Raw genomic sequence first — 14,301 nt, 5'->3', positions numbered from 1 at the left:
GAAATATACAAGAGAAATTTAATATCAATTTTATTATACGCATCCGATATTAAAAGTTTTTTTTTTTATTAAGAACGTACATACAGAAATCGTGAAGCTATTAGAGAAAAAGCATAAGAACGTAAAAACGTTAAAAATTTTTGAAATTTGCTTGTTTCATGGACCCCGAAACACTACACCCATCTAGCGGTGAATAGGTGAAACTTATCGACAGGAGGTAAAATTAAGAAATCCAACTTCTCAGTTCCGAGACAGAATTTTTTAACTTTTGACATTTCAAACGAATGTTTTTGTTTAAAATTAGTTTTTTTAAGTATGTCTAGTTTCCCAATTATAAGCAATTTTAGAAAATCATTTTGTCGATAGACAATGTGGCACTACTGTCATCTAACAGGGAATAGATGAAACTAATCGACAGGAGGTAAAATTAAGAAATCCGAACTTCCCGATTTCGAGGCTAGTTGGTTATAGCGTTCCATGGTCCATAAAATAAACGATTTTTTAAAATTGCTTATAACTATGAAGGGGAATATTTAGAAGAAACTGATTTCAATTACATCGTTAGGTTCTAAATCTACATGTATGTCCTCAAAAATTAAAGCATTGAACCCAGTAGCCGAGAAATTTAAATTTTTTAATTTTACCACCTGATAATTAGTTCCACCTTTTCATCGCTATGTGGCGGTAGTTTTTCGTGACCCATGAAACGAGGGAATTTAAAAAATTTGTAATATTTAATAAACTATTGAAATAATCTGTTCAACGATCATCACAAATTATTTCAAAAGACATAATCTTTAATTTACAATCTTAAATATCATATAATACTTTATATAATTCTTTCACATTTATCAATTTATCAATTTTAATTAAGTAATCTTGTTGATCGCGAAATAATAGAAAAAGAATTGTAGTAATAAAGAATAGAAAAATAAAAATTCTAAATTATTAATTTATAGAAATAATTAAAACGAAGATACCTTTACAAAACTTGATATTATCGTACTCTTGATTTATATATGTTAAAAATTGATTTTCCAATGTATAAAACGTTACGAGCGAACGTAATTCCATTACAAAATAAGAAAGACATTAGAAGATCGAACTTCCCGTCAAATCTTTTAAAATGCTAATGTCGATAAACGAAATTATGTTTGTATAAATTAATCTGCATATGAATAAATTCGATATTAAGTAAAAAAAAAAAAAAAAAAAAGAAAAAAGAAAAAGAAAGGAGAGAAAAAGAGGGGAAGAAGGCGAAATATCAAACCTGTTCCTGATTTAAACTATTAAATTAGCTAAAAATGTGGCTTACGAATACTGTCGTTGTAGAAGGATACCTAAACTGGACGTCACTAAAGTCCACGTATTAAAATTTTTAAAGGCGTTCCTCTTGCCTTGCCTCTGGTGTTTCCTTTTCTGTAGCCACATCTTTGAAGAAGGTAAAAGTAGAAGAAGGATAAAATACTGATAATAATTCTGCTTTCAACAGCGCGCGCCGATCTTTACAATTTTTTTCAAACGAAGAATTCCTTTTACCTCGTTAAAGAAAAAAAAAAAAAAAGTATCGATGAAACTCGAAGAAGATGGGAAAACACGCAGAGTAACCTTTCACAAATAATGATCGATAATTTATGCGACATTTCTAATATTCAAAAATAATTAATGTAAAATATTCGCACGGACAGAGAGTCGACATAAGCAACTTTACAGAAGCTATATTCGAAATAGGCTATATTTTTGTTTGATACTTTTAGTACCCTATTTATAAAAACAGCCATCGATTATCTGTTTGCACGTTTTATTAATAGACAAGTGCGTACATCGCTCGTCGCTGCTTAAGAATGCGAAAGGATATAATCGATTCGGACACGAACAGCACCTGGACCGCGGAGACTTCTACATCCACGCTTCCGATATTCGACGAACGAACTCTGTTTGGAATCGACAAACTAATTGGATCCCCTGTGAACAATTTTGTTCACATACACGTGTTAAAAGAGATAAAAACAGGCGTTCTATCTTTTTTAAAAGAGGTACACCTTCGTCCGATTTATGTTCGTCATAGAACTTACTATTGTTTTAAGAGGATTTAAAACGTAAATCGATGTGCGTGCGAGATTTAATGTTGCACTTAATGGTAATAAAATATAAATGACGATCTTTATGTTACAGATACGGCTCGTTTAAGGTGCGCTGAAGGCACGTTTCGCGTGCAAAACATTTACGGCGATGGTAATTGCATGTTTCGGGCGATTAGCTACATTTTATGGCAAAACGAGGACGAACATCGGTATCTGCGATCAATGGTGCGCTTCGTTTCCGTTTATGCGATTCTTTCGGGCAAATTACGAAAAAGATCTATAGTACGGCAAAATAAATTGCTTGAAATAATCAAAGACTGTATAGAAAGAATATTAGAAAATGTATAAAAATGTTCTACAGAGGAACTAAAGTTTAATATTTAACGCATCGAAGGAAAATCAAATTTGATCCGTATTTGATAAAACGATGGAAACTCTTTGGACGAACAATAGATCCTCCATTTATTTCAAGCAATCTATATCTTATATCTATCAGTTACTATATACCTTCTTATCTTAACAAAATTTCTAATTTAGAAACTATCCCATAGAATCTTATGAATCTCTAAATCGCTTTAATGCTTCCTTTTCATCTTAAAAGAACAATTGTAATTAAGCGAAAGAATTTTTCGTTCGATTTCAAAGAAGAATTAAGTCTTTTCATCGCATGCCCTTCGCGCCTTTTATTTCTACGAACGATAGAAATGTTGTTCGACAGGTTGTGCAACACATCAAGGAAAATTGGCACGAGTACGGGCCTTTCGTGATGGCCGAGTGGAACATATCGGATCGGCAAACTTACGAAAATTACATGGACATGGTGGGCACGTTCGCCAGTGAACTCGAATGCACGGTCGCCACCAAGATGTATAACATGAATCTGTCGATCTATCGCGAGATCAAAGACAGACCCGAACTTAAACGAGTATTTCACAATCGTGTGAGCTCGCAGTACCCTACAGCTAGACTGTTATTCACCGGTAATTCGGACAGCGGTCATTACGACGTGCTAGTTCCTGATTGACGAACGAATTTTCAAGCAAAAACAACCGTATACTTAAAAATAATAAACACGTTATTTTTTTCTTTTCTAATGCGTATATAATTTGTACTATATCTCTCGTATATGGAAACTTTGTAATTATCGTTGATTATTCTTTAAACTTTGCGTCGCTATTTGGACGTTCTCTTCCTTCTATTGTGTAGACTTTTCAATCGTCGGACGATACGTGAGCGACTAAAATAAAATATCATTTTGTACGGATGCGCTTTGCTTTTCTTTTAATTATTAAGAGAACTTCCGAGGCTGTCCTTGGAACATCGTAGATCGTGGTATTGCGATTTCTAGACATCCTTCTTTTAATGATTCTGTCGAGCGTGAAACGAGAGAGGGCTCATATTTACGCGTGATAATCGCATCCATGAAAGTGGGTCCACTCTGTGAGCAAGGTTATTCCGTTGTAGATCATACAACTGGAAAATAAAACAGGCAAATAAGGAACCGAGTTTGTTTTATGTAGGAGATCTTCGAATTTCATGTCAATATTTATTTATCAAATAGATCGCAGAAGAAAGATTTGAGAAAATTAATAGATTGAAATTACTTAAAAATTGTCCACCTTTTTTCTAGAATGATAAAAATTACTTTTTACTCTGTATTTATCTCTTAATACCTTATGTGATACAGCGATTTGGATATCCAGCTGACGCTCATATTATACTGATTGGTCTGTACTGCTTTCACAATGTTCTTGGCCACTCGTTCTTCATTCTCTTTCAACGTACTGTGACAGTCACAGAAATCCAATTAATTTGACGTAATTAAATTAAGAAACCCAAAAAAAAGGAATTTACATACAGCGACTCTTATTAATATTCGTATACTATAAACACTGTTCGAATATTAATAGGAATCACTGTACGTGGAGAAGTCTTGTAGACGGTCTACATTTTTTCAATTGAAGAAATATTTGCCCAAGTAACTCGAAGAAGCAGTCTTTCTATGAAAGACGCTGAATATTCCGATTATTATTTTTATCTAAATGTTTGAAGTACCATTACCTGCATTCTCTAATTGGAGAGAATGCCAAAAATGTTAAATCGTTACTATGGTGGCTCAATTCTTGACACATGCATTCCATGAAACCTACATCAATAATTAGATTAATTATTAACGAATTATTAATTATTAAATTATTAATTATTAGTAAATTAGTAGTGTCAATAATATTCGAAGATGCTTACTCATTACAGCTGCCTTGGAACCATGATAAGCGTCGTTATTCGATGCGATTGGGGTCACTCCAATTATATAGGCTCGTTTTTGATCCAATATCATTGGAAGAAACGCGAGGACTGTCTGTAAATGCAATGGAAGAAATACCTTAACATATATTCCTTACATCCACGTTAGAACCGAATATAAACGTTTTTACTATTTGAACGATCGTGTCATTTTTTAACGAAATCAAACTAAGAGGCTATTTAAAAAAATTTATAAATTTATAATACCCTGCTAATTCCATCATCTTCTTCGATATTTTACATAATTCTGTCTTTCTATCCTATAAATAAAATTGTATTCATCATCCACAAGGTCATTAAAGTTTCTTATAATAATCGCTAACAAATTCAACGATAATTAATAAACAACTCTACCCAGCAATAATAAATAAAATTATAAATTGATTTCAATCCTTCCTTTTAACGATTCTTAATTGCCTGAAAAAAATTAATTGTGAGGTGAAAATTAAAATTGTGAATGAAGATTAATGTGTCCATTGATCGTATTCTTTAAGAGGTTCCAACAAAGAGAAACAAAGAGAAACAATCAGAAAGACAAGTTTATATACCCAAAAATGAGTCATTAAAGTCTTGCTGGTCGTGTCGAAGACGTCCCCGCTCGAATTGTCAATGCAGGTCACTAAAGTGTTGATCTTTCCGATATCGTCTTTCACTTTTTGAGCTGTTCTCTTAATGGCATCCCTATTTGAGAAATCGCACTCGTAAGCAGATATACGTGAAGAATCGTTCTCTCTGTGCCTCGGCTTGGTCTCGTCGGTGGTGAGATGCTGTTGTTTCAATCTCGATGCTGTTTCCTCGATTAACTTGTGATCGTTATCCACGCAAATAACGGAGCACCCGCTTTTCACGAATTCAGCCGCGAGAGATCTGCCTAAAGAGGAAGTAGCACCGGCCACCTGAAGAACATAAAGTCATACATAAGACTATTAAAAAGTTTATTTTCCATCAGAGCACGATCGTTCGGTAAATCTCAACTTTCGAATTTCGCGTTAAGCTTCAAAATTGGAGGTTTGCGATCTTTCGTTAAAAAGTTCAACTTTCGAAACGTTTAATTTCAAGCGTTCATTCTGAAAGATCACGAGAGATGCTTTGTATTCTTACCAAAACTACGTCTCCAGTCAAATCTCTCGGTGGTTCCGGCAGCAGTGATTTGAATATCTTAAGGATTCTCAGAAAGATAGATAACAACATGGTAATTACGAATTCAATGCTGAGAAAGAGCCAAATGGTGAACGAAGAGTATGGTATTCTTGAGCCCACGATCGCCATCTCGTCATTTATGGGATGCATTGCACTGAAAGGGAAAAGAAATTAAAATTAGTAGAGATCAGCATGAAAATGTAGGAAATGCCAATACTTTTCGTTCAATGCAAATTGTGTACTAAATTATTTCATAAGAAACACTTCCTTTTTATTTTAACGATTAACCGTTCTCCTAATCATTAACTAGTGATACAATCGAGTATTTAAAATTTATGCTAATTTAAAATTGAAAATTTATGATAATTTAATCGACGAAATAAATTCTGAAAGATACGATACGATAAAAAAAGAATGTTAAAGTCAGGGGATTCGGTATCGAAAAATTAGAAAGATAGGTATATAAATAAATTTCATGACGAAAGAGGAAACGCCAGAGAGCTCCGCGTCAATTCCAGAATATTCTACAAATGACGCGCTATCGTACGGGAGCCTCGTGTACCGTAGTATACTAATTATATCCGGAAGTATTGGTATCCAGTAATATAGCGAAAGTGTATCAACATTGCGTAATGGGGCAATTAGTAACTGGTGAAATGACGTCGAAACCCCATCGCCGTATGGCCGATTTTATGGTTGAAGTTTGATGTGTAGCTTAATATCACTGGCCAGCCTACCAACTCGAGCTCCTTATGAACCTCTTATCCCCCCTTGTTGAGCTTGTAGATCGCTTGAACACTATCGTGCCGGCTTTTACACTTTTCTTTTTCAAATCATTATATCCGCATAATCGAACATGCAAACCGGAGTGTTAAATCGTAATAGTGCAGTTTCGTTTGATATATGATAATGCTGGTACGTTTTGCCTAGGAGCATAATTCTTTGAAAAGGAAAAGAAAACCTCGAATCCAGTCGCAGAGAAGCGACTGGATTATTTGTGATAATCCGCCTTTTATTGTCTTCTTTAGAATTCTATCATTCTGGAACTATTTGTTATCTCGTATTAATTCTATCTATCTGGAACTAATCTTGACCTGTTAATTGAGATAGGAATGGTAAAAATATTATAAAGTAAAAATATGGTACAAATATTATCACGTTTTACAAGCAGATTTACGTAATAAATCCATATGCATGTTATTTCTCGCTTATCAATACTTCAATCTTTCGTCATCGAGAAAATTACGAATTTCATTAAAATAGGCATCATTTACGTACATTTTTACATTTGCATACATGTACTTGTTTACAACATTATTTTGTAGTATTGTTAATAATATCATAATAAATTGTATTACTATTTTTAAACAAATGGTGTTGTTAATATATTTACATACTAATATAGTTTAGATGCTATATATTAGCAAATCAATTTTTATAAATACAAATTAAATACTAAAATAAATTCCAAGTCCCTTTATTTTATTTTTTCCAGCAATTTATATACGTACGTCGTCGTGTTTATTAAACAGGGGAAAACAATGGCCTTTTATGAAATATAAAAGCGCATAAAGCGTGCAAGATATTGCATAGAACAACAGTTCTCCGTCCCTCTCTTTTGATTGTAATAGTAACAGCCTGCATCGATAACTGCTAAGCTACGTAGTAGACAGCTATCATGATATACATATAGAATTGTAAATCAAAAACAGGAAAAGTCTGCACACATTATGTAACAGCTATTACGTGAAAGAGTGTACTGGGTCTGAATGATCGCATATAGATACAGAATTTAACTAACCATAGCCCACGTACCAGAATAATTGCATGTCTAGTTAAATTTCTTCCGGGTGTCCCGCGACTGATTTTCTCTCTTTATTCATGAAACAGCTAGTCCGTTACGAATTATTGTTATTTCTCTTTTTCTTTTTGTGTTAAAAGTCAGCGATCGAGAAAGAAGGAAGCGGTAGTTAAGGTGAACTGAAACCAGATCCTTGTTCAGTGTTGGTTGTGTTCGATAAATTAAAATGAGAGACCGGAGAAAACGTGATTCGGCGTTTTGAAAAAAAAAAAAAAAAATGGGACACTTTAGGATGTGAAAGAAATCGGAAATATTTGCGTAAAAAGATAGTAAGAGCGCATTTTAATAAGAAAGTACATCGCGACCGTGCAGCTTCAAATTTAAATGTTTAAACTTTTGAACCCATTGAATTAGAAATTGAATCTTTTACTTTGACATTTTATGTTTGAACTTTGAAAGTTGTGACAGTTAGCCTTTAGAAAGTATTCTTGAAAAATACACCAAAAGAATCTGAGATACAATGACTCGTATTATCTTCCGCGTATAAATCCGCGAGGGAACTGCTGCGCGGTTTATTTTGAAGTTTTCATCTATATCGGATAATATTACAACAATGTTCGTAACTTTTAAAACATCGGACATTTTTTTATGAAATTTGAAATCGAGACTCCTTGCGTAGTAATTATTTTACAATTAATTTATAAGATACTTGCTCCATTCGAGGAAGATCTTATTCAAATTCAATTACACAAATAAATGATCGAACGATCGAATTTTTTATTTTAAACAAAATACATATATTCCATTTCGATACTAATCAATTTTTACTCTTTGATATTTTTCCATGCACGTGTCTCTCCGAAGAACTGCGTAAGTTACAATGTAAGCAAATGTAAATCGTTTATTGTGTTTACTGCATTGGCATCTTGAGCATATATTTTCCTATTACCTTCAATTTTTTCAACCATATGTTTTTTCATGAATAAAATTATACGTTGAGTATGATTACAAATTGGGTATAACCGCAGTGCTTGAACGCCCTATTTATGTGTCTCCGGCATTTTACAAGCAGTCAACGAAAACCATATTTTTATGACTTGTGACAATGATGTGTTAATATATACATATTATACAAAAAAGCTATGTGTATTAAAGAAGCAAAATTTATATTTCTGCCAATCACAATAAGTGTTCTAACATATTTAAAAACAATTAATGCAATAATATTATTATAGATAAATATACGTATAGAGCAATAATTTCTCGAACACATTGGTGTCTATGTCCTGTGCGAGTTACTGTATACAGTATACGTGTATGAAGGAGAACATGTAAGAAAATTTTATTTCCGAGTCTTTCAAATTCCACAATTCTACGTATAAACATTTTCAGATTTAACGAAATTTTACTTTTCGAAGCTTCACACGCACGGTATTGTTGTCTTATGAGTAACTCTAAAAGTAAATATAACAGAAATTCCATTTCTGTATCTTCAAATCTAAATACGATAGAGTTTCAAAAAGGAAGAATAATCGTACGATAACCCTATGATGTTGGCGTCATTGACTTTTAACGTTACGCCCTTGTATGGGAAGGTTTATCATGAACTTGCCTTTCAATTTTTCAATTTGTTTCAAGGTAAACTCGTTTAGCGAGACGTGTACCGAGAAAGAAACCAAGTAAAAGAAACGTATGAGTCACTTTTTATATTTCGTTATTAGAGTAAAACATATGTATATCACACGATCTCTTTCACTTCTTTTTAATTACACTTATTAATCACATCAAAGTCACTGTAAAGAGATTTATTTAGCTAACGGCAGACACCATAAAATGAAACACTCTGTTTGAAACTCACAAACTTTATAGCAGGATTTTTTTATAACGATTATAGCGCAACTATATCGAAAGTTGGAATAGATGACTTACCAGAAGTAACTGAAGCGTTATTTCATAAAGACTGAGTGATCTTCGAAGAATTTTATGGAAGCACTAGCAGAAGATGCGGCTCCACGTGACAGATCTGCAACTGGTTTAACTTGGCTAAGCAGTGCCGCACTCCCGTACAGGAAAATACCGCGTGCCACAAATTCGAAGAATTTTATTGAATAACAAACGAAGATACAGAAACATATTTCATTAACAACTAGTTTTTAACATATCGCTATACACTTGTCGGGTTATCGTTAGAATTTAAGGCGCGTAACAATTCTTCATTTGAATCAGCCATTAGTTTTGTACAATAGAGATTATATTTACAGGTACAAAAAGATGACTTTTACAAAGTTTAACGAACAACCGTGGTGTTTAGACACGCAAGATACAACTGACAATGTTCTTGGGTTCGATAGCGAATCCACGGTCAACGGGATAACTCTTTATTAAGCGTAGAATACTTTTTAAGCATGAAATACGATTGTTGAGACGCTCGGTATAAACTGCTCGATGTGTAACTTTCCAAGGCGATCGCACGAATAACAAACTGATGAAAATCTTCCTCTCTTACAATTGTGTTCGTTTGTTAAATATTCGTTAGGAGCATCGAGAAAGTTCCAATCGCCGTTGCTAGGCAGCTTCTGCCTGGAGTTTGATTATTAATACAACGTGTGTCCCATTATATTGACACCTCCGAGATAAAATCGCACGTAGCCAGGCCGATCCTTGAGGCCATATGTCGCCACAACCACATTTCTAGGGAGAACCATACAACCACTCCACACCTCCGTCAAGCAAAACGTCCATCCCATGACCATGGTTGCGTTTGGCGACCAGTTGCGTCGCCTCGAGCTCAATCTCACTATCACAAATCTCCAACAATTACAATCAGATTGAATGACAACAATTGCTTAATTACGGCTATGCTAGAATCTAGGCTAAAGTATTAGAGGATTTTCCCAAAATTTCAAATTTCATCTCCGACATACTCATAAAGCGAAAATAAATATTTTTTCTTGCAAGATTAGAAATATAACGTCGAACAAAATGATAGGACAGTCTGCAGAAAAATGAAAAGTTACTCACATTTACAAAAGATATTGCCATGTTCGTATAGTTTTCTTTATTTTTTACGACTGCTGTCATTCCTTTCGCTAACGATTTAAATAAACAATGCAGTTTTCCAAGACATCTACGCTCTAAAATTGCCGTTTTATGAAAATAGATGGCAATTATATATATATATATATATTTATATTTTTTTCCTGTATATATATTTTCAATTTCTGTTCAGATGACTTTGCTGATCATATAGTTTCGCGAGACATGCTGAGAAAACCACATCACAGTCAGTGAGTTTATATTCCCGCAATGAAATCTAAGATTTCGCCAAAACAAGTGTTCGTACGATCAATTAAGATAGTTCATTCCAGTCTCTTGAAAAGGGACTCCTTGTAGGAATTCGCTGTACATCACCGATAGCACACTCATCTTCACCTTCTATTTAGAAAATATCTTTTTAATCTGCGATAACGTTTGTTCAGGTAGATCAAAAGGAAAACCCATCGATTCCCATTGAATTCGATTGAAATCGTTCTCTTAAATTTCACGAAATGTATGATGCAAATACAATGCTTGGATTTTATAAAGCAAATTATTAATCACAGCGTGATTCTTAACGAAGTCTGCGATACTTATTGTTACTACTATTATAGTAGAGTCAGATACGTCGAGGAAGATAATTGTGTTTTCATATCTCGGCCTCATATCATAATCGTATCAATTGTCATTTAAGCTGATCAAGATTCTTTCCTATTTTTTTCGCCAATGATGCGGTAACAGTTCGATAACGATTTTCGTCGTCGCGATACGTTGTCAACCAAAATGACATGTACCCACCTAAGTGCGCGATCATTATACTATCTTTATCTAGTTCTATAAGTTTTTTATGGAAGTGAAAGGATGCAACATACAGAGTACGCGCAATGGTCTATCAACTGATTCAAAATTTAAGGTCATAAATATTTTGAAAAAATCTTGTAGAAGAAGAAAGTAGGATTATATCTACTTTGTATGTACGAAAAATTAAAGAACTTGTTTGTTTTGCCTGTTTTCTACATTTTGAATATTTATAGGAAACTTTTTTTTCTGAGTAACGAAACTAATTTAAATTGCAAATTATTTCTAACATCAATAAATATGTGATTTGCATCCAACTTTAATTGCATAGAATTGATTTATCTATTATCTTTAATCCTTAATTAAAATATTTTACTATGAGATAAATAAAATTAAAATAATTATTGTAATTATTCTGTAAGATACCTAATGACGTATGTACTAACAAAAAATTGTCTTGTTATCGAGTTTGTATGTAATACAATGTAATTTTTAAATTGGACATTACGTGACATTATCTTGTGACGCATTCTATAAACATAAATTTATATATGTATGAATATTATTATGTTTTACGAAGCGACAGTTTCACGGGCTGCAAGTTTTTCTCGGCGTTTACGATCCACATTCGCCAAGAAATCAAGGATCAACCTCATCGCACTTTCGGGAATCAATCTGTGGGCCATAAACGTTCAAAAAAAATTTTATGCTTGCGAGAGTATAAATTAGAAAATGAATATGTTGAATATAAGTATTTAATATTCAAGTGTTGGAATTTGTAGAATTTGTAGAAGTAGAACTTGATTGAATTTGAGCCTGAATTAGAGTAATAAAATTTATGAAGATCGACTGTATCCCAGTTTTCTTCCGGCCAAACGTTATCAGTATATTTTACAGAAAAAGATAAAAAAAATATGTTAGATAAATATACATTAGTAGGAGAAGAAGAGTTATAGCAAGAAAACGGTATATCAAATGAGCGGTAACGAACGTTGTAAACATTTTTATTAAATGCAGCTAGAATTATAGAAGTATTACGATACCTTATGTAAATACTCCGCACCTACTTATACTTCGTATCATAATAACGCACGTTCGTCACCGTTCATTTCGCATATAGTTCTTAGAACTCCTCTTCAGAACAATTCTTCCAGTGACATATATTTATACGACGTGTTTTCTTTACCTTGATCTATAGAATATATTGACAACGTTTGGCTGGAAAAAGCTGAATCATCCTATATAAAGTACCTGTTAATGGAATTTAGGGTAAGAAGACATCTAGGAATAGAGTATTCAGTATAATTTCTTCTAACTGCTTTGATTATTTCTCCTGCTGCATATCCAGGTGATACTACACCGAATATATAAGGAAACCTATAAAAATCATACACTTGGAATGAAAGATTGAATCAAGACACTTTTTATCCATATGTTACCTATATTTTGGATCTCTGGCTAGCCCAGTATCCACATAAAATGGATAAATGGTTGTAAATCGTATGTTAGTATTCTTGTGGTCCAATCGCAGTTCCTCATAAAGAGCCTCCATCAAACCTATTAAAATTCAACTATTAGTAATTTCATACTTTTTCATGAAATGCGTCATATTCATTTAAAAGAAGGAATAAAATACGGCAATACCATTTATGATGCATTTACAGCATTAATGTTATGTTGAACACATTTTTAACGATGGGCAAACTATTTAAAAAATTATTATATTTCAATTAAAAATTCCTCTACCTCTCACAGCAAATTTGGAAGAACAATAGGCTACTTTTTCGGACACACCATATATACCACACATGCTACACACGCAAACTACATGACCTTTTCCATTTTGCATCATGGTGGGCAAAAAAGTTTCTATCGTCTGTTGAAAAAATTCGAGGTTTAAGTGAGAGTTTCATTGGTATTTACAATTTTTAATGTTGCTTGTAATTTTAAGTAACTTTTTCATTTTATAAATTATTAGTGAACATTTGATGAACGAACCCAAAAATTTGATAAAACATTAACGTTGAACGTCTTTTCTATGATATCCGTGTCTTGATTCAAAAAAGGGCAATGATATAATACAGCGGCGTTATTAATCAGGATAGACACTTCTGGCACGCCGACTTTTCTCATTAACCTCGCTGCCTCTCGGACTTCTAATCTTTTCGATACATCGACTACGAAACCGTAAGCCTAAATATACATATATGTATATATCTTTTTCAATGGAAATGCCTATCGAAGATCAAATAAAAATATTATAAGATTTTTATTTATTCAGAAATATTAGAAATTAGGGTTTCCAATGATTTCTATCCTATATGATAGATAGATATATTAATTAAAGTATAGGGCTTGTTGGTACAATAACAAAGTTGCGATTATTAGAAATAAATTATATTATAGAAATAAATTTGTATTTGATGGAGCTTACGACTTGCTATTATACCACCTGAATACTTATACTTAAAACTTTTAAAGCAATCTCTTATTTCAAACTGCCTTTTATTTCTTTTTCCTTACTTCTCCACCATTTTTTGATACCAGACTCATCGTCGACCGATTTGCTTCGGTATCTACGTCCCAACAAACGATTATGCAACCCAAAGAAGCTAATTGTATAGCCAATTCGCGGCCAATTCCATGACCAGCGCCGGTTATCTAATGAATGTACATATTTAGGAGATGAGAAATGGAATGTGGAAACTATAAATATGAAATTTATTTACCAACACCGTTTCGCCTAGCAAATTCTTTGATCGAGAGGGTACAATCATTTTAAAAGCAGCTACAGTCATGGCGAAAGTAATCCTCATAGAAAAGACAAAAAGATCATACAGTAAATGAGAAAATGTGAAGATACTTTTCATACAGGACATCTCGATTTTCCTGTTTGAAGTTGCTCGATTAATCGTTGAATGCTTTGATTAATATTCAATGGTTAATGACAGTTGTAGAAATGCTTCTGTTTTCTGTTACGTAAAACCTTTAGGGACTATTTATTTCGAGAATTACATTAAAATACCTATATATTTTTCCTTGTTTGGACTTGCCAAGAAAACAATTCAGAAAAGACATATTTTTGAAGTTAGTCAAATTCATGATCACATCTTTTCTTTTCATTTAAATATATGTTCA

The 14,301-nt window shown here is 33.0% G+C and overlaps 3 protein-coding genes across 6 annotated transcripts; 1 reads left to right on the top strand and 2 right to left on the bottom strand.

The window, feature by feature from the left end:
* Positions 1–1,784: 1,784 nt before the first annotated feature.
* LOC117207218 (short-chain dehydrogenase/reductase family 16C member 6-like) lies at positions 1,785–9,640 on the bottom strand. 4 transcript variants are annotated; one of them, XM_033447198.1, is made up of 7 exons: positions 9,259–9,640; positions 5,490–5,682; positions 4,937–5,284; positions 4,329–4,443; positions 4,146–4,230; positions 3,758–3,868; positions 1,785–3,557 (listed from the first exon to the last, which is right to left on the bottom strand). In XM_033447198.1, the coding sequence occupies exons 2-7, from the start codon at positions 5,676–5,678 to the stop codon at positions 3,485–3,487; spliced, it is 921 nt and encodes a 306-aa protein (XP_033303089.1). In that variant the 5' UTR covers positions 5,679–5,682; positions 9,259–9,640; the 3' UTR covers positions 1,785–3,484. The 4 variants fall into 4 exon arrangements, with proteins under 4 accessions (XP_033303089.1, XP_033303086.1, XP_033303087.1 ...); XM_033447195.1 differs by lacking the exon at positions 9,259–9,640 and adding an exon at positions 7,344–7,522; XM_033447196.1 differs by lacking the exon at positions 9,259–9,640 and adding an exon at positions 6,198–6,389.
* On the top strand, positions 2,187–3,117 carry LOC117207219. The gene is made up of 2 exons (XM_033447199.1): positions 2,187–2,309; positions 2,803–3,117. The coding sequence occupies exons 1-2, from the start codon at positions 2,244–2,246 to the stop codon at positions 3,106–3,108; spliced, it is 372 nt and encodes a 123-aa protein (XP_033303090.1). The 5' UTR covers positions 2,187–2,243; the 3' UTR covers positions 3,109–3,117.
* Positions 9,641–11,563: 1,923 nt separating the features above from the next.
* On the bottom strand, positions 11,564–14,267 carry LOC117207176 (short-chain dehydrogenase/reductase family 16C member 6-like). The gene is made up of 7 exons (XM_033447122.1): positions 13,893–14,267; positions 13,687–13,824; positions 13,162–13,356; positions 12,910–13,039; positions 12,603–12,720; positions 12,415–12,540; positions 11,564–11,838 (listed from the first exon to the last, which is right to left on the bottom strand). Exons 1-7 carry the CDS (start codon positions 14,040–14,042, stop codon positions 11,736–11,738), a joined length of 960 nt encoding a protein of 319 aa, XP_033303013.1. The 5' UTR covers positions 14,043–14,267; the 3' UTR covers positions 11,564–11,735.
* Positions 14,268–14,301: the final 34 nt, after the last annotated feature.

This window comes from Bombus bifarius, unplaced genomic scaffold (assembly GCF_011952205.1).
Source record: "Bombus bifarius isolate JDL3187 unplaced genomic scaffold, Bbif_JDL3187 scf7180000008023, whole genome shotgun sequence".
Classification (NCBI taxonomy): Eukaryota; Metazoa; Arthropoda; class Insecta; order Hymenoptera; family Apidae; genus Bombus; species Bombus bifarius.
The sequence above is the reverse complement of the archived record's forward strand: the minus strand, read 5'-3'. Positions and strand labels throughout refer to the sequence as shown.

Excerpts from the sequence above, each read along its gene's own strand:
- LOC117207219 (XM_033447199.1), top strand. The coding sequence starts at position 2,244 with ATGTTTCGGGCGATTAGCTACATTTTATGGCAAAACGAGGACGAACAT. Across the intron at positions 2,310-2,802 it reads ATCGGTATCTGCGATCAATG|GTTGTGCAACACATCAAGGA; the intron begins GTGCGCTTCGTT and ends GTTGTTCGACAG.
- LOC117207218 (XM_033447195.1), bottom strand. Across the intron at positions 3,869-4,145 it reads TCTCCAATTAGAGAATGCAG|TACGTTGAAAGAGAATGAAG; the intron begins GTAATGGTACTT and ends TGACTGTCACAG. Across the intron at positions 3,558-3,757 it reads AAATCGCTGTATCACATAAG|TTGTATGATCTACAACGGAA; the intron begins GTATTAAGAGAT and ends TTTATTTTCCAG.
- LOC117207176 (XM_033447122.1), bottom strand. The coding sequence starts at position 14,042 with ATGTCCTGTATGAAAAGTATCTTCACATTTTCTCATTTACTGTATGAT. Across the intron at positions 13,825-13,892 it reads TGCTAGGCGAAACGGTGTTG|ATAACCGGCGCTGGTCATGG; the intron begins GTAAATAAATTT and ends TACATTCATTAG. Across the intron at positions 12,541-12,602 it reads GCCAGAGATCCAAAATATAG|GTTTCCTTATATATTCGGTG; the intron begins GTAACATATGGA and ends TGATTTTTATAG.